Source organism: Hylaeus volcanicus, chromosome 3 (genome assembly GCF_026283585.1).
Source record: "Hylaeus volcanicus isolate JK05 chromosome 3, UHH_iyHylVolc1.0_haploid, whole genome shotgun sequence".
Classification (NCBI taxonomy): Eukaryota; Metazoa; Arthropoda; class Insecta; order Hymenoptera; family Colletidae; genus Hylaeus; species Hylaeus volcanicus.
In genome coordinates this window covers 10312382-10337599 of record NC_071978.1, presented here as the reverse complement: position 1 = coordinate 10337599, position 25218 = coordinate 10312382, and the positions used below count along the sequence as shown (strand labels likewise).

Genomic DNA, 25218 nt, shown 5'->3' with positions numbered 1-25218 from the left:
AAAAGATGTATTTTGTTTCTCCTAGCTTAGTATTGTAGAGAAATCACAAATTGACTCAAAATAAAAATTCAAAATTATTCGAGAGAAAAATGCTGCCAAACACTCCGCTTGGTCGAAGACTGAAGCATCCGATTAGATATGCTAACCACAGAACAGAGCACTGGGGTCTAGTGGACCCATAGTCTATTTTCTCATGTTTATATCTTTCAGAAATAATGACGGTTGAGTTCCTGCCTCTGCCAGGAAAAATGTTTATTGTGTAAATATTGGAGTTGATGCCACGTCAGCCTGAAAATGCTCGAGGAATAATGGTCTCATAAGATCTGTGTAAGGTCTGCTAAACTCCGGTCTATGATTCATGTAGCTATAAATTCCATTCAATAAGTTTACATAATTTTGTTTAATTTTTTAGTATCATGTTTGAGCTAGTGCTCTCATCTTTCAAATATTTTGCATAGTCACGTATAAGGAACGCAAAGCACTGCCACTACGCCCTTGGATTCTTTATAATAATAGTTAATATTCTACTTCTAACTACATAATACTTTATACAATCTAATTTTTGGAAATTTGAATATTCCTCTTTCTGTTATTCTTATTTAATTCCATTTTTATGTCATTATCATTATAGACATTTACCCACAGAAGGGGTCTAAACTTTTAGCCGAATCAATAATTCGATACCGATAACGATAATACCGATAATAATTGTTTATTCTAAGCAATAAACGTACAAACCAATGTTTAAAGTAAAGAAACCGCTGGTTACGTGCACTTAGACGTTACTCGCGACTGTCACGAGCATGCACAAAACTGTCGGTCAAACCTGCCTGCAAATGTCATTTTACGTTAAAGGGTTAATAATGTAATTTATGTTGAACGTTATGCGATCAAATTAATGTATCGATTTAATCCGAGTCATGGTTTTGGTTATTATCAAAATTCCTCAGCAGAAATTTAGTTTCTCATTTTATAAAGTCTATTTTTCGTTTCTACATGAAAATATAGTTATAATCAGCAATTTTAGCCGGAGATGAGCACAATTTTAATGGAATAACAGACAACGAATGAAACAGACGTAATTTATCCGTGACATTTATTTCATCGAGCAGTTAACTTTGTATTCATTGGTAGATATTTGGTTCTATAATTCAAACTTTCAATTTTGTTTAAAAAATTCTATTGGAATGATACGTAAGAAATAAAGCTAACATGTAAGAATTTAATTGGCCTTGTTATAGGATAATTCACACGAAAACTAATGTTAACTTCTCTTTAAGCATTCAGAGTATCAATTGTCAAAAAATTGTGAATCGTGAATTGTGAGCATCAATGGTCAATCAATTGTGAAAAAACTGGCATACAGAAATTTATTGGAGTTTGTTGTGTTAGAATTTAAGTAAAAACTAATACTCAAGATTTTCTATCGGCGTTAATCGTGAGCATTGTAGAACAGTGTGGCATTAATTTCGACATTGATTAGAATGCAATTAGAAAAGAAGTTATGGTTCGAAGTTCAGGGAATAAGGCATCGTTTGCGTGGCACGTGACTTCCCACGACAGTGTGTCATCGCATCTCGCCTGGCCATTGATGAAATTTATAACGATGATCATTGAATTACCTTGTCCCTCACGCGCTGATATCGAGGGGCTTTAACGATCCTCCGTCCTTCCTTTTACCGGATTAAGGCTGATAAGACGTAACTGATGCAGATAGATCGATTCATGATTGGTTGCCGAACCGCTGCTAATTGCTGCCGAACCGCTACTAATTGCTGCCGTACCAGCACGGCAAATATATTCTTGTTGAATATCACTGGAGCACTTTTGCCGCCGGTGACATCACGAATCGAAAACATTCGATTTTCACACCGACTCGAACCAGGCTGTTTTCACACACAAACATCGCACTTTATCGCGCCAAATCCCGTCACAGGCTATTTTATTAACGGAAATGGGCATTTTGGGTAATTTAAAATATTGTCATCGCGCGCTTTTTCTTTTTTCTTGATTTATATTAAAAAAAAAAATCACAAATTCAGTTCAACAAACGCGTCAAACACAGGAATATAAAACAGTTGTCATTCAGCCTCGCACTTTTATAGGTCACCGTTTGCTCGATCGCTCACGCGTTATGAACGATGTTTAACTTAAAAACTCGTTATGCCTAAATGTTCGCGAAATATGATATTCTCGTGTTTGGCGCACAACTGTGACAGCTCACCTCGAACGTCATATTTGTCAACCGAACTTAGAGCACGTTTCCTTCCACGCTTTTGCCGAGTAGCTTTTAACGACACTCGAACGCATTCAATACGTGCACCGGATACTTTAAGTTAATGCGAAAACGATTGTACCACGGATTACACATTGACGTATCGATCATGGAGAAATTTTTATATGGACTTTCTCATTGCAAAATGCACAGTTTTGGAAACGTGGTTCGTAGAAATCATACTCTTCTATTCTGTCGCAAATATAATGAAAGTTAAAGAAATACTTTTTTCGAAATATTAAATTTGAATTGTTTAATCAAAATTGTTCTCGTGCCGAACTCTCATAAAGATAGAGCGATTATTATTTTTTTTATAATGTGGATCACTATTCTGTATACGAAAATTTCAAAATAAACTTGTTTAAATATTTAATTTAAATTGTTTAGTTACAATTGTTCTATTCTCGTGCTAAAAAAAATCTACACTGAACAAGGTTACAAGGCGCGTACCAAGTTTAAAAAGAAATCTTCGAAAGGCAAACACAGCTGATATTGTAATCAAAATATATATTGTCTGATAACGCCTCTGTTTCGTATCGAAAAACGATATCGTGTACACTTAACTTCAAATGAAATGCAATTATTCGATACTGTAATTGAAACTAGAAAAGATTATTGCCAAGGAAACGAAATACACGAAGCGACTACACGTGTTCAGGCAGCGTCGACCTTAAACTTGTTCGGATTAAAAATGAAAGCTCCATTCGTTCTCGTATCTTACGAAGTTTCGAAGACTACATCACTCGAACCGATCTGTCGATTGTTTATCGGAAATCACACGATCGTCCAAAACTGTACAATTATTTTTTTATTTTACCGCGACTCCTCATCACGATTCGGGACGCGCTGAAAATATCATCGCGTGTTTCTATCACAATTTCCCTAGTGTGAAATTTTTAAATCGACTGCGATCGTAACCGGTGCGCGTACACGATGTACCTTGAGGACCGCTAGATAGGTACGCAACCGGCGGTGGATGCGGCACGACTGTGCTGATCGCGGAAACAGAGACGAAGAAGTATCGCCTTCGAGTTTACCCGAAATAGGGATGCGGGATTATTCTCAGAGACGGGGTGCAGGTGGCATCTAGCACCCTTCGTGGGGTTCGAGAACCTTATCGATCCGATTCTCTCGGCCGCTAAAAACGAAACGCGACCGTACCTTCGAATAGTAACGTACAAATTTTGTAAAGTAAAAATAAAACTACAAATTCCTAAAGATGGCTGCTGAAAGAATCATAGTGTTTCAAGACGAGTTTTCTGCATTTATCGACTTTGGTGGTTAAATTGAAAATACTTCTCAGACTCGCCATCTTTAAACGTAGAGGGCACTGGAAAACCACTTATTTTGCATTTATGTCGATACTTCAGTTTGTGAAGTGTAGACTACTCCTGAACGTATATAACGATTGATAGCAAGGACTTTATAGGAATCTGTAATTTTTAAACATTATCATCATTAAGTTGTGGAAATACAGAAAAGAACAAATAAGGAGAATTTCAATTCACTCACGTTTTTCACAGAGTTTGTCTTCCTTGATTGATGACTAAATAGTATTACGCCTTTTTTTCTGCATAAACATTTTACTAACCGTTATCATAAGAAACACTATGTTTGAACTACTCACCTTGTTCTTCCACTTATCCTTCATCCAACTATTAGAAATTATATTTCATTCTTAAAAAATAATCAGGAATTATCTGCTATAAATTATACGATTTGAACGTAAATTTTATAATTGTGGTATCAAGGGTTGAACTTCCAACCCCTAACATTATTCGTCAATCTTCTGATCATAATTTGCCTGTTGACAGTAACTTTGTATATTCAATAGTATTCTGGTCAAGTTATCCAAGAAACTATCAAAAATAAACGCGTAAACCTTCAAATGTTTGGTTCACAACATTAAGTAGTAAATTATTATCGAGTTTTAGAAAATACATTACATTGGAAATTCTTTTGTTCGAGACCACCCTGTATTTACAGGTACATTTCAGTTTCTTAGCAACGATCGATTAGCTACTAAACGCACATAGAAGAATATTCTTAATTACTTAGGGACTTACACACGTACGATGTGTCATGGACACACCTGGCATGATAATTAAACGCGAGCCAGAGGTTTAGAACTTCAACAAGTATTTAGCACGAACGTGTCACGAAAGTCAAGGGCCAGCAATGCTTTCACCTGCTTTATCAATAACAAATGCAGTATCATAAGCAAATTGCATATTAATCGAAATCTTGTATTACCAGTATATTAAAATAAATAATATTCCAACTAATTTAACTTAATGTTTTTCAAAAATAATACTGTCCTATAGTAATAACTAGACTGCGGATATTTATGTAAATTCGTATTATAATGTACACAGACGAGGAATACAAACTTAAATTAAAATATGTTTTGTCTTTGAAATGCTCGAACGTGTATTTCATTTTTGACACCTTCTATGTTTATGCATTTGTACACATCCTTGTATATTTTTGTATATCTACATTTGTCATAAATGCATAAATATCCGCAGAATAGTAATAATTAACCGAAATAAAACATGAACATTAAAATACACAGGAAGTAAACAGCATTAAGCGCATATTAACTGAATCACAAGCTTTATTTAAGAATGTATCTGTATAACTGTGAAGTAATATCGCTGCAGACGGCGACCGATGCAACAAAGCAACATTAATTAGCGAAACATATTGTAACTGAACGATTGTCCTAAAACTCCCTAATGATTACATTAACCGAATTAATGTTTTCCTTGGACTTTATCTAAAATCGTCTGGGTTAAATATCTGCCAGCCAGATCTTTAGCAAAGTTGGTTAATTGATCAGTGATATCAGGTTTCCTCGTAGTAGGAGGATAATTTCCTTGTGGATAACCCTGCGGATATCCTTGTGGATATCCCTGTGGATAACCCTGTGGGTAACCCTGCGGATAACCCTGCGGATAACCTTGTGGGTAACCCTGTGGATATCCCTGAGGGTAACTTTGAGGGTATTGAGAATATTGACCACCTGGATATCCAGATTGCGAGGGATATCCGGTGTTTTGAGACGGATAACCGCTTTGAGAAGATTGACCGGGGTATCCAGACTGCGACGAATATCCGGTGTTTTGAGACGGATAACCGCTTCGAGAAGATTGGCTAGGATATCCAGCATTAACCGTGTTGGCAGTCACTCTTTGAACACTTTCATCGCCACGAGGATAACCAGAACTCGATGGATATCCTCGAGAATTCGAGGGATAACCACTAGGGTAACCACTCGAGCCCGAAGGATAACCAGAACTACTGCTCGACGGATAACCAGATGATGTCTGAGTCGGGTAACCCGAGGAGCTTCTCGATGGGTATCCTGACTGTAACGGATAACCCGAAGAGCTTCTCGAGGGATATCCAGATTCTGAAGGATATCCAGAGCTGCTAGGATAACCACTTCGTGACGGACTTCCAGACTCCGATGGGTAACCAGAGCTTCTCGATGGATATCCCGATGAACTGGAAGGATAACCTGAACCAGAAGGATAGCCAGACGAGGTACTTCTGGAAGGATAACCAGAACCAGAAGGATAGCCTGATGAACTTGGTTGACTGTCAGAACTTTTAGTCTCCGGATATCCGCTTCCAGACGGGTATCCTGATCTAGATGACGGCGAGCCCGATGAATCAGGTGACGCGGATTTCACTTCGCTCTGTCGTCTTGCGACTATCTTGTTGCTTCCATCGTTGAACTCTGCGAACAATTCGTTATCTACCTCCTAATTGTTTAGAATAGTTCATAGTTTGGGCTCAGCCCCATGCCATGCCGAGTCCAACTCATTTCTTACAACCGCAACTTTCATAAACATTATTCTTGTATATATTCCCATAGCAGCGATTGCCTTGGCAAGCTATGATGCCACAATTGTATGGATTATTGCTAATGTCTTGATTACTAAATTATCATAATTAGTGTGTTATTAAGCCTCTAATACGGTACAATTGTCCTCGTATATTATTACCGTTTATGCGATTGATATGATAGTATTCTCTGTGACTTTTGTTGCTTGATTGAGCTTTGAGGCGTGCTATGTAGCAACTTATAATTTAATCATGCAATTTCGTAATTTTATGTTCATTATGGTAGGTATTGAAGTGCTTGATGATAGATTGATTTAATTAATCACTAAGAGTTTTCGTTATAAGTACGCGCACATAACGAAATAATTTCATTTGTAACGCATTTAATTTTGTATGCGTAATAATTGCATAAATATTGTTTTACAATATGATGTAGATATTGGAGTTTAAAGAATCACCAGGACGACAGTCTGAATGCTGAGGATTAAATATATTTAAGACATATGTATACTACATGTAAAAGCATTTTAAGTACTCGTTAAGTTCTACGTATGTACGCTGCGTGTAAAATCATTATAAGTACTCGTTAAATATTAAGTAAATAGTAAGTCCATACGAAATAATAATGTTTCACGAATATAATTATGGCACTAGAAAGAAAGGAACAGTTATCAATGGATAAATAAGATATTAATAGTACTGCACCTAAACTAAATAAAAGAATTTGTGCTATTTTTAAATTATATCGTAAAATTTGTTTCCCATTGTACCACTTACTTTGTAGTATAAATTAATATAGTATTTTATATTTCATGTTAACTAGACTGTGGATGTTTATGCAATTTCATACTTTTACGGATTCAGATAAAGAATTAAGATTTAAATAAAAGTATGTCTTATCTTATATTAGACACAAACAGTATACCATGTATTTGATTGTAGAAATTTTCTTTGTTTTTTGCATTCGTGCACATTCTCATGCGTTTTCTCACATTTTCACTTGTCACAAATGCATCAACATCAGCAGTCTAATGATAACTGTAGTTTCCAGCCCCATACGGTAGAATCTGATTCCCTAGCCCGAAGTTACGTGTAGGCTTATCAAATTTGTAAAATAACAATTCATCGATTAACCGGAAAACGTCCAGATTCTATTTCCCTGGCTATCGATGGATGTGTGAGAAGTATAATAGGCATTATTGGCCGGTTTGTTGTATTGACTTCTAGGAGTAGTTGTGGCACGAGATCCGTAATTGCGATCATTTCCAAACAAACGATCAAAAATTGAACCGCTTCCAATGGTGTTTCTTGATCCAGTGTTACCGCTGACTCTTCCTCCAAATCCGTTGGATGAAGTTCTTGGTGGTGGCGGGGGTGGCGCTGGTCTGGAACCTCCTGGTTGTCGAGTAGGATATCCTGGATATGCTGTTAATTTGGAGAGTGGTAGTAAAAAATTAGCGTACTAACAACCGCGGTATGGACTCCAACACGCAATGGACTTGGATTTTTTTAGAAAATTAATTATTTAACTGGTTACAGTAGTTATAGTTCAAGAATTATTTTTCAAGATTTAAATACATATTTCAATGCAAAACAAAGCATTATATTACGGTACGAGGCTTGAACTCAATACATAAATTTTGTTGTTAAGATAAACGGCGAAGATACAGGAAATCTCCAGGAACTTGTATCATCGCTATTTTTATCTTAACCACAAAGTTCATGTATTAAGTTCAAGCTTTGTACTGTAAAGTTACGCGTTCATTAGAATGAAAATATATATTTAAATCTTGACAAAAAAATTCTTGACAACAACGTACACCCTTAAGAATACCCATAGGAATTAAAGTTCGTCTGCTGATTAAGTTTTAATTGCAATTTTGATTAAGATTAAAGGTCATCAAAATAGCATGTTAGTTAATATTACATGCTAATATTATAATGCAGATATTTCGATTGCGTTTCATAAGCATGCATCGTTATTTGATGTTAGTTGTCTAATGTGTATGCTTCCTGTCAGAATCTTTCATACGATGTATGCTCTCATTTTGAACTTCCACTCTTCAATTTATACGCCAACAGATTACATTAGGTATAAAAATATAAAAGTTTTCAACCAGATCTTATTACAATCAGTCTATAAACATAACCTAAGTCTCAACCTGACGGACATTACAATTTAGCTACATATACAAAGATCAGTAGCCGATAAATTTTGCTTATTGTTGTTCTTCTAACAGACTACAAGCTTACTTAACAATTATTCAATTATTAGGTGCAGCGCAGTTTTCGCAAAAAATGTCTATAATTACAATTTTAATGTTATTAGTATGTAAACAGTTATAATGATATAAAAGTGCTCTCAAAGAAGTATAAAAGTATTAACAAAAACGTATTAACGGTGAACTGAAATATAACGAAGGACAATACTAAAGAAATAAAACCAATTTATAAAAATGGCTTCGAGAATGCTGAAATTGTTAAAAAGAAAACAAGTTTAGGGGTCGCTTAAGAACTATAACATACAATTTACATCATACTACGGCGCTTACCACAGTAGATAAGAAGTGTCAAGAGTTCGACGCGATAAGGTGATCGATGGATATTTGTCAGCTATAGCTTTATGAAATTAATTGTAAATCTTGTTTACAGACTACTTAATGACAGATATTAGAGTAAACCTGCGAATTCGTAGAAATGGTATTATATTTATTCCAGGTCAACAATTGTATAATGGTACAATTACATTCATTGCACATATGTATATATAAGTGCAGAAACAATTTTATATTATTATATAAATAAATTTGTATGCATGCATGTAAATATGTCGACGGCACTAATGCCAGGAAAATCATTTATCGGACGGCAATAAGTGTTTCGTTCGCAACGAAAACATGTTATCGATACATACATTGTGCATCAGCTAAAATAGAGTATTAAATATACACGTGACATTTTGTCTTATTCGAAACAATACAATGCTAACAAGCGTTTTCTTTATTAAGAAGGTGCTCTTTTTTTCTTAACCAGTTTCGAGACACATATCATAATTTTTTTTGCAATCAAAGTACTTGACATAAATTTCCGAAATTTGGTATTTTGTGTTTTGTATTAAATTTTGGGTTTAATGTTTTTGTGCTAAATCGTACATTTCATTATAACTTTGTCAATTTTGAAATTGATTCAATAGAATTTGGTAGAAATATTTGAATGGAATTAAGCAACAAGAATATCAACAAACAAAATCTGTTTTTTAATCCAGGGAAAAAAAGAGTACCTCCTTAACCCCGTAGTGTCAGGTACCAATATCAAGTTAGCATATTCATTGGAATAATTCCACTCAAAGGATCGATCATCTTGAAGGATGTTTGTATAAGTATATTTGCTAACAATTAGCTGGAAGTCCTTCAAAACACTTCATCGTGACTTCGCAGATTTTCAAATGTATCAAAATACTACTATGCGCCCTCTCACAATGCTCTTTCTAAACCTTAAAGATTTAGTTATAATAATAAGCGCACCAGGTACATTAAAATAATTTAAACTTCATCCGACATATTATGTCCTAAGGGATTACTTTCTAATTCTGCGTTGACTATGTGCATAATTATTATAAAATGCTTTGTATACATTTTTAGAAAAACATCAATTTATGTCCTTTAAGAAGGTTTATCGAAGAAGCATTTTAATTAATTCGCTCCTGTGTTACGTTTAAACGATTAATATAATTAATTCATGATTTGTATCATCAAGTAACGATTAAGTTAAATGAGACGAAGTATAAAAAATAGAAGAAGCATCTACCTCAGACGAAAGGATTTTATACTACCTAGGTAACGTTTCGAAAATTCTTATTAACTGGTCAATGTTAGAGACTGTTTCCTGTTGTTGTTAATTGTAAATGCGTCACGTGAAGGCAAATGATGTGCTGGCATGAATTATTGGAAGACATATAGGCAATAACCTATGTAAATATAAGATTACAAACATAATTTTAACGATGGACACTATTTCAATGATTGCTATTCAAACAAAAATGATATAAATGAACTATCCTTATTTTAAATATCGGTGATCGTGATCATCGTGGAGTATCATTCTTTAAATTGTATTTTCAAATTATAAAATACGCGATTCAGAGTAATACTACTTTTTAAAGATAGACAAATGTATAAAATAAATGAAAAACAATCGTTTTTACGTTAGCGTCTTAATATTATTGAGTACACCAAATTCAACGGAAAGTTAAGTAATAAATAATTCAGCTCGATAAAATGCCCATGTCTATCTAACATTTCAATTGGACAACCCCCATCGTTCCACGCGTTAATTGTATCGCCCAACCATACATTTATACAAAGTGTATAACAAAAATACGATACCAAAACCAAACCGAGTCAAATAAAGTCATCGCTAAACTCGAAAATTTGGAGAAATACTAGTATAATTACTAGTAAGTAAATATAATTTCAACTCTTAATCCGTTACTTGATAACGTGGCTCCGAATTGCCTGCAGTCGGTGGTGTGTAAACAAGACGAAAGTTTATAAGGCTTTGATTTGACATAACCATAAACACGCAACGATATTACTAAAATTACCATGTCTCGATATTCAGAGACAGACGTGTGACGAACAAGTGTCGATAGCGCGATGTTTCGTTACTCGGGCGCGTCAAGTATAGACTGAATAAAAGAATCGAAGCTCTACACACGTGATCACGATCTTTTGGCAACGAGCATAACGAGGCACGTTAGACAAACTACAATTAAAGATGGAGCCGCCACGGCAGCGTTGTTCCTGCGATAAACCGAGTAACTGTGACGCTGGTTAGGATTGTACGAGTAAGGATAATTCTGTTGGCCAGGGATTTGTTGGGGATATCCCGGGGCGGCTGGATATCCAGCAGGTTGCGCGGGGTACGGAGGATAGTTTTGGCCAGGCATAGGCATCTTGTTGTGCGTCGGGTATGGCGGATATCCTAAGTCGTGTTGTCGATTTCCCTGGTTCGACGAAGGATAAGGCGGATATCCGCTGTTAGAGCCGGTGTTGCTAGGGTACGCTGGATAACCCAAATTACCGCCGGAATTCACTTGACGATATCCTCCAGCAGGATCGACAGGGGCGGGGGGTGCATTAGCATTCGCGTAAGGGTTCGAATTGCTGGCACTGTTGCTGGTTTTATCGGGACCATCATTGGTGTTGATAGGCTGTCCATTCACGTAAGAAACGCCCGCCGATTCGTACCCTGAAAAGATTGTCCTGTTCTCGTCGTCTTTGTTCTTTTCGAGCGCAACTCGAGCATTGGGGAGAGGATTAAAGAGAGCCCAGACAAATGAAAAATGTGCGAGAGATATACCAGGTTGCCTCTGGAATACAAACCTCTAAGACTACGAGGGGATTAAAATCGACTGGGCACTCGGAACTACTTCTACGGGTATGGATCCGTGAGTCAATAGGGAGGGTAAGTATGTTTAACTAACATTAATGAAACGATCTCCTTTCAGCAGTGAGAAGAAACTGTACATTGGAGATATTACGATTTAGGTTCGGGACCTGACGAAAACCAGATTTAGAATCTCAATTTTATTTAGTATGGTATGAAAGGGTTGTACGAATGGTGATATTAGAAGGATATTCATTTCTAAAAAATGGCTGTCATTTGCAGTAAGATGTACATATATTTTAATCAAGAACAAAGTGATATATACGTTTAATAACATTTATATATTATTACATACATTCATATATAATATGTATATATTACTTTGTTTTGAATTAAAATATATGCATGTATATCTTACTGCAGCTGACAGTCATTTTTTGGAAATGAATATCCTTCTAATATCATTCATAAGTATATGTAATAATATATACAATATAAGATATATTTAAAAATGGCCAAGATACAAATTTCCAGGATTCGATTGAGAAATATGAGATGTAACCAACGGAATCATCACCAACCCCATAGTTAATAGTTTGAACAGACAATCCGAATGACAAATGTTAATATTATTCTGTCAAACATATGTGCATACGACCTTCACCATCTCATCCAAACTACTATTTCTTCAACATAATAAACTTCACTCATCTCCCCCACTCTTTATCCAACCCAGGCTCTCCGCAGCTAACCCCTAAGTCAAAACCGCCACATGTCACCAATCTCCTTCAATCCATGCTTCTATAAAGTAGGTATAGAGCTCACCTAGGTATTCATCAAGGCTAGCTCCAGCAGCTTTGAATTACGACGAATTTAGCATATCACCAACTGAAGTAGTGGAGATGGTAGACGCATACTAATGCATTAGTCAAATACACGTGACACGCTTCTTCAGTGTGATTGTCGTCTTCACCACTCCGCTAGATGGTATGCTAAATTCGTCGTAATTCATACCCCCCGTAGCTGGGCTTAAAGAACACTGGTTTACTTTCATCTTTTTTCCCTTCACACTTTCCTTGATCTCCTTAGTTCCCATTCTCTCTTATCATCGTACGTTGGATCTTCCTATATCTTCTTTCTCTTATTCCTCAGTTTCCTTTTTCTCGATAATAGCTACCCATTTTCACCTTATGTCATTCATTCATGCAACAACCGTAGTCTCTTCTCCTTCCACCTTCCCCGCTAATGCTCTCATCCATTCTATGTACCCTGCAACTCTTATCTCCACCTACAGGTCCTCCTTGCGTCCTTTCCCTCCTACCTAAGTCCTTTAACAATCAAGTTGCGTGTCCCGTTCTCTACCTTTCAGCCTTCCATCTTTCTAACCCTCTTTTCCATTCCTACATACTTTTACACTTGACCCGAACTCTCTTTACTTATGCAAACACTTGCCTAACCTCGCTGCTCACTCATTCTCAGCTCCTAACATTCACTATTTCCTACGACATCGCTACTCTCTCTTACCTGATCCTTCGTTTTCTTCCCACCCTACAACCTTTTTCACTTTCAACAACCTCTTCTCACTTACGGAAGTAACTCAGAATTCGAATCGTAAAGTACGTAACTTGCACCTGAATATCAGCAGTCTATTAAAAATTGATACTCTTTTTAACTACACCATTTTCTTGTAATATGCTTTATAAATTGAGATTGTGAGAAGAAATTTCTTAAGGGTTGAAACGTAATTCGTAATACTTTTTGTACAGTTTATTCATGCCTACCGCGACGAAAATCTAACGGATTAACTAAGAATCGTGTCAATTGATAGACTCTTGCTTTTGCATCATGCTTCAAAGACTAACGAAAATCTAACGGATTAACTAAGAATCGTGTCAATTGATAGACTCTTGCTTTTGCATCTGTCTGTTCGATAGACAGAAAGCGATTAGACGGTCATAGGGTATGGATAACTCTTCAGCGACTGGTTGATTTTGATACGAACATCGCTACACAGCTACAGGCTGAAAAACCTTTCACGGAAAGTTGGAAATTTTAAGGTGACTCGTTTTAGTGGAGTTAGCTTAATGGAGGTGCTGCGAAAAGTTCAAAAAATTGTGCGGTTATCTGTTCCTGTATCACGTATGCAAAAATTATTGGAAAGCGTTAAAGTGCACGTAAAGAGAACAGGCCCATGCTACATGCGATCCCTATTGTGTTGTTAAAATAGCAAAAAAGTTATTAAAAACGATTCATTCTAATAATAATACTATATACCACATATGTAAGTTTTTTAAACTCAACAAATCTTCGACTCCACATTTCTACATTTCATATGAATAAAAGAACATAAAGTTTAAACATGATTACACGATTAATAGTAGTCTAAAAATTATTATTCAGTTTCCTCTATTTTAATGATGATTATCTTCGTAAATTACAACGAACTATATTTCACGTTGCAAGTAAACAATTCACGCAGAAATTTAAGCCCAAATCAATTTGTATTTTATAAATTGTTTTTATAAATTGTCTTTACTATAAAATAGTTGAAAAACAAATATTACAAAACATGTCTCCTGTTAAAGATCACGTTGAATACAAAGTACACGCTAACGAAAATTTAATCCTTAACTGCATAAAGCACTCCTGCATCGTCGATTTCGCTTCCTGCTAGAGCAATACACTTTTTCTTTCATATCGGCGGGATGGTAGAAGTTTATGCGTTCGAGAGCAATTTCTCCAAAATCCTATAACACTGCGTGAGTATATGCGTATGCACGCGTTTGTGTGCAGAGGGAGACGATAATGGAAAGGTCGTGTTCGAAAAAGTTAAGGAGAGAAAAAATCTGCTGTACAAGCTCTTGAGGTTCTCGACTTTACATTACAGACCACTTTACACGGCGCAATACGCCTCAAAATTACAAAATAACTTTCCAATCTATTCTCGTTATCAAATTCTATCGCTACGCGCCTTTTACGAGTCTATCGCGAGACTTAACCTACCCAAGGTTCGATGGCGAATCAAATTAAATAGAAAATATGCAAGAGCTTGTACTGTTCACGCAGTCGTTACGCTGTCGTAATATTTGACTGAGGAAAAATAATTTAGTATTGGATTTGATGTGACACTGAAATTATTTATACAGTTGGAAATTAGAAATTAGAAATTGTCAAAATGCAACACCAAATACAGAAATATAGAATGCAAAAATAAAAAAAGATTGCGATGTGATTTACAGATTATTATTATTATAGTATATCGGAGAACATGTTATTGCTCGAATCATGTTTAACCCTTTCAGGAAGAAAACTTGCAGTTGGGATACTGTGGCCATTAAAAGAAATCACATTAAACAGTAACTCACCGAAATAGTGCATTGATAAATAAATCATATTGAGAAAACAATTTTATTAGAATGAAGAAAATATTTAATTAGAAGCGGAGCACGGAGGTTTTTACGCTGTAGCAAGCAGAGGATTGCAATAGCTTAAAATTCAATTCCCAAATATGACTCTACGAAATCATTCGAGCAGTTTCCGCAATTGCATATTACAAAGTGAAATTATTACTTTAGATAAGAATTTTAGAATTCGTTGATTACGTATGTAATATATTTCGTGCTAAATATCGGAAATTGTATGTGGTAACAAATCATACGCAAATGAAATTAATACGGTACTGCGAACAGAAGACTATTAAACAATTCAATATCCAATACTTGTCACTAAAATTTCATGGGAAATACAGTGGCAATTCAGTTGACGCGTGCATTGAGATTTCAATCACGCGTATTGCACGATCCTCTTAACCGCGCGAATCATTTACAGGCATTTTGTTCGCCAACATGCAGCCATGCTCTTCGATTTTCGAACTGGTCGAACAACATGCACGGACAATCGGCCACGGTGTAACCAAATGGACCATATAAGGATTTAAAAACTCACCAATTGCGGTCGACTTCTTCACGCATGTTGGCACACCATTTTCGGTTTTGCAGTATTCGTTTTCGCCGCAAACAGTGCTTGCGCAGTTTGCTCCTGTGAATAAGATACGCGAAATGCATATGTAGGTTGATTGTTGTAAATAATTTTATAGAAATAACATTTTATTTAATTTTGTTTTTGTTATTGTAAATTTTATACTAAGTGTAACTATTTGTTTAACGTTAATATTTAGATTCTTGAAGAGGTTTCTAAAGAAGGCGATAACTTGTCAAATAGATAAAATTAAAATACGCCTTTTTAACGCTATTTACTAATGTTTCCAGAAAGAGTAAAATAAATATAGACACGAATATAGATAAAAATCAATAGACAGTGGAAGGGCTTAAACTATACTGAATTTCAAAAATAAAATTGTTCGACAGGATTCCTTGCATTTGGTGAAGCTGAATACGAATTTGGATTGAACTGCAAGTATTAATACATACAATTACTTAGGCAATAATTTCGTAATTATTTCGTTGGGGTTTAGCGCGACAACTGACCTAATTTATTTTGCATTTATTGAAACGTTAACGTACTGCTCATTGGCATTATCGATCACAAAGCGCGTACGTAATTTCATATGCGGTTAGTCGCGAACTTACACACAATGTATTAACATTTAATGATCTGATAATTGATTGATGGGTTATACAAGAACCGATAATTTATTCACAGAAATTGAAGGAAGTCATTCTCGTACTACAATTCCTGATTGAGATTTAATTAACTTCTTGTACGTCAAAGTGTGCTAATTCATAATATGTATATTATCTTGTAAGTTTAAAGTTACATGTTCTTTTTTTTAAGACGGCGATTAAATTTAAATTATCACCAATTTAAATTCTCATTCATAACAATTTAAAAAAATCTAATTTTTAAAAATCCAACCAATCTATGTTATGCAATAACAGATCCTTTTATTTTAATTGGTATCTACTAAAATTATATGTCTGAAAGAGGTTTGTGATTACTTAAATTTTGTGTTTAGTGATCAATCCTCTTCTTGACTGGATCATTTAAGTTCACGAAAAATCCTGAAAAATAACTCACTAAGGGAGATACTAATAATAAATACCCCCCGCAATACTATTTCCCTGTGAAGCCAATCAATTGTTCGCGACTGTACAGCAAGTCTAAATCGATTCAGGGTCACCCTACGAATACTTATTCACCTCTGGCCTTCAACCAAAATCTGCGCATGAACGCACACAGTTCACAAAACGCATCTACCCTGAAACTGGGCAGACGACTCCATTTCTACCCGCCTCGTACGTAGCGTCCATTCTTGATTGCAATGGCGTATGAAATATATTTATGGAAAGGTCAACCGCATTCTTACCGCCTGGATGAGCTTTCGCGCAAGTCGGATAACGGCCGCAGTTATCTCGTCGGTAGATCGAGCATGGATCCTCTTCCATCACGCAGACCTCATCCCTCATGCATCCAATGTCCTTGCATGTCCTCCCATACTCTGCGGACAGAATAGTAATTTCTTTGAGTTCTCCTTTAGTGGGGAAAGTTCGAGTAGTAAGTCGCGATCCCGCGATTGGGATATGGTTCATTAAAACTTTGCTTGGGGAAAGAAACGTGTCATAAATGGAATTTATGTTGAAGCCTCTGATGTTCGCGATGGTGCGAGTCAGTTTAGATACTTTAATTTCGGGCAGCGCGAAAAGTAGTCGAGAACGATGCGTAGTTCGGTGCAGTGCTTCCATTTAAATATTTACACGATCGTGGTTTTTTACTAACATTTAAAGCGTACTCTTTGGGCTTCTGTATGTCGTTAATTTATTATTCAAAATTTCTATTCTACAGAGATGAGAAAATTCTAATCAAGATCAAAAGAAAATCGAATTAGAAATTAAAGTTGAATAAACTTTTGTAGAGCTCTACACGTGGATATGCTTTCAATGTTTACATTACATACATATATGTATATTCTATATTAATTATGTACGTATGGTTGTGTGTGTATATATATAATTAAGTGTAATCAATCTAGATTTAAGTTTCAGATGTAATTCAGTGTTATAGTCGAGTTAAGGACTTCGCACTCTCAAAATATACTCGTACTCATACTCACAGATTTAAATTTAACAAACGACAAAAAGATAAAATTTAGATCTAGTCTTAAATTAAATATTGTTACGAAATTTGTATGTATTATATATTATGTTATAACAGATGATTCGAATAACTGTTAAATTTAATGACCATTGTGAATAATTGCGAAGTTTTTATTCATCTTTTATCCTCATAAAATTCTGCCGCCGATTCTAATTAATGATGTACGTTAAACAAGCACGAACATTTTCGATTAAAACACGTTGTTTATCTCATGACAACTTTGTGCCGATGCACGCCAAGTTTTAAACTATTAAACTATTAAAGGGAGCAAGTATATTTACATTCAGATGACTTCAACTCAATATTCTCGATCCCAGGGTAAGTTTCTTCAAAACTTTGGACAGAAACTGTGTAACTAAACCTAGCATAATTACACTTACGCGAACCTGCTATTTAGTAGCTGAAATGTAACTCGGTACCTACCAAATACGATCCTTGACCGCAATTAGTGATTTACGCGCACTTGCACGCTCAAATTATGGTTTCGAAGGTATCTAATGTTACCGAGGAGGAGATACATTTACGAAACACGCGAGTACTGTAGCCAATATGGCAATTATCATTTAGAAAGAGCCATAAAATAGAAATATTTCATAGTGGCAACAAATATTTCAAAAGCCACTTTTTTCTAATTTTGATTATTGTATTACATAAAGAGATGTGTGTTTATTTGTTCATAAGATGTACATTGCTTTTATATAAGGAATTAGATATACTAAAATAATCTTTTTTTTTAAATAAGTTCATTTATTTATGCCTTTTTTGAAAATTGATTTCATTTTATTTAAGACAGTATGTATTATTCGCTAAACCATTATACAAGCAGATATAGCACAATAATTATTTCTATTTTAATAATCAATTATTTGGAATCAGTTTAGATTTAAATTTTGATAGGTAATTATTAATCTAAAATTCTTTTTAAATCTTCCTACTTTTACTTAAAATTACCGCGTTTCAATCTGAATCTCTTATACTTGCAAGCCTTTTAATGAGAAGGATAAGGATAAGGATAATCAATGGATAAGTATTGAAACTACCAATTACCAATACCGAACCTTTTACAAAACAATTATATGTATTGCTTCAGGCACGACTAACTAAATCTGAATATTATCTAGTCTGCACCCTCTTTTGCATAGAATGTTATTAAAAAACTTCACGACTTCTTCGTGGCAATATCGCCGCATAGTAAGTATCCGAATTAAGGTTTCATGGTCGAAAAATACAACGTCTATTATGCATCTAGCCGATGTTATCCGACTGAGGCTCGCATCAGTGCAACGTCGCTAATCGTAATTCTATTCAAGCACCACGGTGTCATCCCCATATAACCCCATCGATTCTCAATTACGCGACCAGCGATAGAAGAAGGAAGACGCAAGAAGGGAAAAGAGGAACAGAGAGAAACAGCTGGCGAGTTAACGCCCAGGTTCGTGTTACCCATAACTGCCTACGTGCTGGAAGGTTACGTGGAAAAGGAAGGAAAGGGTGTGGTGAAGGGGTGGAAATATTAAAACTAGGTTAACGACTCTCGCTCAAACTGTCCTCATAGGTGCATCACGTTCAAAAACAAAAGGATCGAAACAAACGATGGTTACAATGGCGACGTTAAACAAATAAAGAATATTCAAAGGGTGTTTAACTTTGCATAGCACACGTCCGTTCTGCATAGGCTGACAAAATTATACGATGTAAATTGAGTGGATACGGTATGTTACATACGCATATGGGCGAAATGTAAATTCATGGCCAAATTTGGTTACTTAGAAATACGCGCGTCATCCACCAATCTACTATCTCGTGCAAGAAGTTTGCGTTATTTGCATGATAATATGTTATCCATGCAACAGGGTCGCATCAAATGAAGAGTAAGGTTACTATAGTGGCACAATAATACCGTGGAAGAAATAATAAATCTATTTACCAGATTACGTTAGACATTTTTTAATTGACAAAGTTACAAGTACATTCTTTTATTTTATGTAAAAAAAATATTTACTAATATAAACGTTCTTCTATCTTACAATACATATGAGCTGTTTATTTTGAAAGTGGTATAAGTTACATTTCCGAAAACACTAATAGTAATTACAATATCCTGTTAACCCTTAAATATCACAATTTAAAAATGAAGAAAGTATAAAAACGATTCTATTATCCGAGAATTCCCTTATGAAACCACCGATGTCTACCTATTAATTAAGATAGTCGAGATTCTACTTTATTTACAAATTGTTAATCGTTCAAAGCTTTTTTAAATAAAGAGAAAGTATTGAAGAATGCACAGAAAGAAATCCAAAGTCTGTAACAACTGTTCCAACTAATGAATGTCTATAAATTAATCTAACTGTCAAAGACATGCCCTGCTTCATTAAATACTTTATAACTTTATAACATTAATACTTCATAATTTCAAAAATGTTCTCTATTCATTTATTCCTATAAAAAAACATACACGCCTATAATGATGGAAAATTAATGACAAAACAATAAACGATATATTTATTAATTTTTTGTACGACTGTAAATGCATATGCGGTTACAATCGTTACATTTTGCCGCGATATTGATTCTGCACTTGTAATTAAGGTCAGGCAATTAATTACAAGCAATTAATCAAATATACTCCAGCACTGTTTAATAATTGGATATCGGTAATACGGAATCTTCTCTACTGAATTAATAAGTCGAATAATGGAAATAAGCTCAAAGCATGGAAAAAAAATTAGTTAAACAATATTCTATACAAGCGTACATAGTTTAAATAATAACATTTAATTATATTTAAACAATAAATATAGATATTTCGTATAAACGTTTCGATTTAGGTCTTTTTCATTCGAGTTTATAGTTCTATTTTTTTTAATTGCACTATGGTGATCGCGCTGGAATTAGAAATCTTGCAAGTTACCTAATTTAAAGTACTCTTTAATTACAATGTATTGTCGACGATTGCATCGAAACGACAATAGAACATTGTACAAAACTGTTGGAAAACAAATCATTATGAGGTGTCATATTCATGTTTGTTCGTACACAAGCCACTATGATTGGGTACTTAATCATGTGGATGTTTCTGTTAGAAATCAGTAATGGAAAACATATTGATATTATCAGGAAGTCAATTTTACAATGCACTCGCATATAATTTTCAAAGCGTACCATTAACACGTATTAACTTTAAAAATATTCCGTTTCCATCCGGTGACGTAAAGTTTATTAGGAACAAAATGATCGGGTAATTTAAAAATCACTTTGCTCGACAGAGCATTAATTTCCATCGCTTTCAGGGTTCCTTCATCGGATGTTTTACGGTTTAGAGATAGACGGGAAATTAAGTTTTTTAAGTTCAACGCAGCAAGTTTTACGAGCTTAGATAATTATTCTCAGAAGTTTTGATTGCGTTTGTAAATTGCGAGCTTCTTTACGTTCAAAGAACTACTCTCGTCGTTTTTCTCGCAAAGGTTAGCTTCATCAGCACTAACGATGATGTATGTAAAGTTATTACGATTCAGACGAAAGATTTGTTCCAACTGCATAATCTCGTGGAAGCAGTTTGCCTAAATTCTAATAACGCGTTTAGTTCAATGGAATGTGGAAGATAACCCGTGATTAAATGAATAAAAATAAGGACTCAGAATGAAATTTTCAATTCTTCCAAATATTGAACGAGACATAGGGATTGACCTTTCAACAATTATCTTCAAACAAAAATTACGAGAAAGATTTATAGCCCGTAAAAGGGAAAGAGAAATAGAAACGGACAGAGTTTTATTGCTGTTGCGTAAAACCGGCGAATAAATCGCGTGATAGCACGAAAAGGGTGGAGAAATAATTGTTAACTCAGTGGAAACGATTAACGAGATTCCTCTGCTGGTAAAGCGAATTCGAATACGTCTGGAAAAGGTGTTCCTCTGTGGCCTTCAACAAACGTTGCTGATTACATAAAACCTCTACTTAAAGACAATTCTTACGTGAAAAAACGCAATTCCCACGAATAAGTAAATTATTGTTTGTAAATACACATCATCTGCACAAAAATGTGATAAAAACACAAACAAGAAATACGTATCTATTCACAGTTTAACGTTATTTTAATCTAACAGCAATATATACTTATTTCTATGTCGTGAAAAGTATTTTAATGGCAGTTGTAATACAAAATAAAATAATTAAACATAAAATATCAAAAGTCGATATTTTTTATGTCTAAGGACCTCAGAGCATATTCCAATAATTTCATTTGAATTTCGCAAATTAAATGTATTATTAAATATAAGGGTTATGATGATAAATGGAAAAAAGGATAAATAAATATGTAAAAAACAAATATGTTTGAATCGAAGCGTTTGATACTCAGCAGATTGGATCTTAAATCCTTCAGTTTCCATTGCGGTTTCCTTTACTCTGTTTTAACGAGATTAGAATACGGAAGAGGACAAAGACGACGATTACGACGAAGGTCGATGTAATTATATCGATCGAGTCGGAGATTAAAACCGAACATTTGTTTCCATTAGGTCCAATTAATCCTAATCATACCAAGCGTTACTCTAGAGCTATTTAATCGAACCCGAATATCACCGTTTAACTAGATTCGTTTATTCTAGTGATTAGTTTTGCGTTACTATGTAAAGTCAATTGTACATAGATATAAATTAGAACGATATCTTGATAACAATTATTGAGATTAAAATTCTGATTAGGTATGTTTAAAGCTCAAATATTGTTTTTTTACGTACTAGTGTAAGACGTTGCACTTGGTATCGACGAGATAACCAATATCGTCCCTAAAAGGACACCCAGTGTAGAACTGGAAAACATCATCTGAAACAAACAAAATTTTCATTTTTTTATGTATGGTACAAATATTTGTAGCTCAAGTATTTTTCCAGCGGATTTGTTGCAAATCCCTTTAAGATTGTTAAAGAAGTTATTTGTACAAATTAATTGTTAAATATAATATTGAAATCCTGAAAGGTCAAATTATTATTCAATTTGGAAATATCACAACTTTACCATTCCATCTCTTAATAATATGAATGATATTATATTTCAAGTCGTGGAAATGGAGCAATCATACTGCATAACGATTTACTGATTCATAATGCTCAATAGATAAGAAACGAAAGATACGAAATGCAGAAGGAAAGAAATACGAAACGTGGATGCCCTTTGACATTATGAAAAACCTAATATTTACGTATCGCTAAAAAAATGCATCGATAACACGCGTATACGCTGCGGAAAATAAATGGAATTAGAACACTCAGAAATTCACGAATGTGCAATACGTTAATTTAACTTTTATAATATGAACAATATTAAATTCAGTTTTCACATTCATTTCAGTTGAATAATTTGGATCTAACATCATGTAGAGTAATTTACATACGGAAATCTTCTATACTTTTTATGAAATATATCATTTTTAATCTTTTGACATTTATCAAAACAGTATAGAGAGATAAAGTACTGAATTAAGACGTATGCTTTGCGCAATATCTTTTGTTTCACACTTATCGAGCGTGCAACAAGTAGTAAACAATTATACAGCAACCGATTGTGCGGTTACCATTAAAACGACAAAGACAAGTAACAATGTCCAGAATAATTAAAAATGTTATTGCCAGAGTATCACTGTGACTCATCACAATATCAGATAATTAAAATAAAAGGCCGCACAGTATTTTAAATTTCAGCGCCAATATCGGTCGTAAAAACAGCCAATCACGCAGGCTGCGCAACTTAGTATCCTTTTTCTCGATCGTCCTTGTCTTACTCGGACATCCTAACCTCACTCGACACTTCTAACCATACCAGGGAAGAATCGCGCCTGAACGCGCCAAATAAATACGGTTCACGGATTTACTCTTCACGAAATGGACGCGTGATCAAATTAGATTTCCGGTCGTTCAGACCTCAGGCAGCGAGTATCATTCATGACATTTAAATTACAATGTTTCATTTGAATGACCTTGACTAGCCCCATATAGAAATCTCGAACTGCGCCGTTCGTCGTAATACGTGATAACGTTTCATTTTTACTCCTTTATACGTGAATAATCACCACGTGCATTCTTAAATAAACTAATAGTGACGTGTACGTGAGCACTGTAAACTTACCTGAGAAATTTCGTTCACTAGCAACGTAAAGACACCCACTCCTCTATGTAGTCGGCACAATACTGAGCACTTTGTAAAATTCACTCGTTACTGACCTGACGTTGCCGTGAGTCAGAGAGGAATGGACGATGAAGTTGCACGCGAAGGAAAGAGCGGGAGAAGCTGCGAAAATGAGAGCGACATGGCGCGTGTGTGACGTAAAAGGAAGCAGAACACGGCTTTGAGCGCGCGTAATCTCTTTATGAACCACAAATGATGGAAAATGACAATTTCTCAAAACATAATTCGTTTTTTTTTACAAATAATACTTCACTGTACGATACGATTACTTTTAATCTAATGATGCCAAAACTAATTCTATTCTGAAAGATGAAATTTGAATTTCAAATATAGTTTATTGCTTGCTATAATATAGGAAGATATAATGTACGTAATATGGACGGTTTTAGAATACGTACGCTTGTATTTCTATTGCTTAAAATACTTCTAAAAATACTTCTAAAAATTACTTCCAAGTAAGCATATATATTAAGCACTTACAGAATTGATATATTCAAGATTGTTTTCGTGTATTTATAATATTTGTACAGATAGTTTATTCATTGCATTTCTCAGCAAGAGAGGAATGGATTTTTAAATATAGAGTAATTCAAACAAGTTTATACGATAAAATCAATTTTATCAGAACGGTAGCTCCAAGACAATAAGTAGCTCCAATAATTCTGCAGCATTCATATAATTGAGTGAGGTATTGGCAAAGTTTTCAAGCGATCGGAGCTCATCATTTATTTTTAAGTTCATCTCATGTCAGTTTCTTTCAATTCCATCGATAAAGTTATGTTTTTAAAATTTCAACGAAAACTGTTTTCAATTATAACTACTTTAATATGTTTCTGTTTTCAATGTTAATAAAAAAAAATTGCAAAAGCAGTGGAATCATTCTTTCTATTTAAAAAAAAACTACTTACGAAATAATAATTAATAATTCATCAGATTTGGCCCACGGTGTGTATCCTCTGAATAGAACATTATTGTACCCTAAAATGTTGTTTTAAGTTGAGCGCTTAAAACACCATTATATGAAAATTAATTTACAGCTGTTAGAAGTTTAATTAATTTAACATTCATTTTAGTTGGTTGTATCCAGGAATTAGTTTACGAAACAAGGAAATATTTGTCACTAATCCGAAGTCCACATTGACTCATATAACTCTGCATTGCAATTCTGTGATGTCACATTCTTGACGTGACGTAGCATGATAGGAAAACAGAATTCTTCCGAACAGTCAATGAAGGAATGCAGCTTCATTGATCATTTTGTTTATCTGTAGTAATGACAATTATTTTCCTTCCAATTCTGTTTATTAAAACCATTTATTATTATTCAAATGCGAAGAACCACAAAAATATTTGTATAATTTTCATTCTCAAACGATAAATATTCAACATCCAATGCTCAT

At 34.6% G+C, this 25218-nt stretch overlaps 2 protein-coding genes across 5 annotated transcripts in view; both read right to left on the bottom strand.

The window, feature by feature from the left end:
- The window catches only part of LOC128874366 (allatostatin-A receptor-like), a 44658-nt gene extending 41372 nt beyond the window's left edge, over positions 1-3286 (bottom strand). Inside the window, exon 1 of the mRNA XM_054119058.1 lies at positions 1623-3286. The gene's annotated coding sequence lies outside the window, so the exon portion shown is untranslated. The remainder of the gene's footprint in view (positions 1-1622) is intronic.
- Positions 3287-4874: 1588 nt separating this feature from the next.
- On the bottom strand, positions 4875-23917 carry LOC128874364 (prisilkin-39-like). 4 transcript variants are annotated; one of them, XM_054119055.1, is made up of 5 exons: positions 23759-23917; positions 22375-22459; positions 16842-16973; positions 15461-15553; positions 4875-6038 (listed from the first exon to the last, which is right to left on the bottom strand). In XM_054119055.1, exons 2-5 carry the CDS (start codon positions 22457-22459, stop codon positions 5032-5034), a joined length of 1317 nt encoding a protein of 438 aa, XP_053975030.1. In that variant the 5' UTR covers positions 23759-23917; the 3' UTR covers positions 4875-5031. The 4 variants fall into 4 exon arrangements, with proteins under 4 accessions (XP_053975030.1, XP_053975031.1, XP_053975032.1 ...); XM_054119056.1 differs by lacking the exon at positions 23759-23917 and adding an exon at positions 23318-23355; XM_054119057.1 differs by lacking the exon at positions 23759-23917 and adding an exon at positions 22652-22704 and having other exon boundaries at positions 4875-6020.
- Between the last annotated feature and the right edge of the window lie 1301 nt (positions 23918-25218).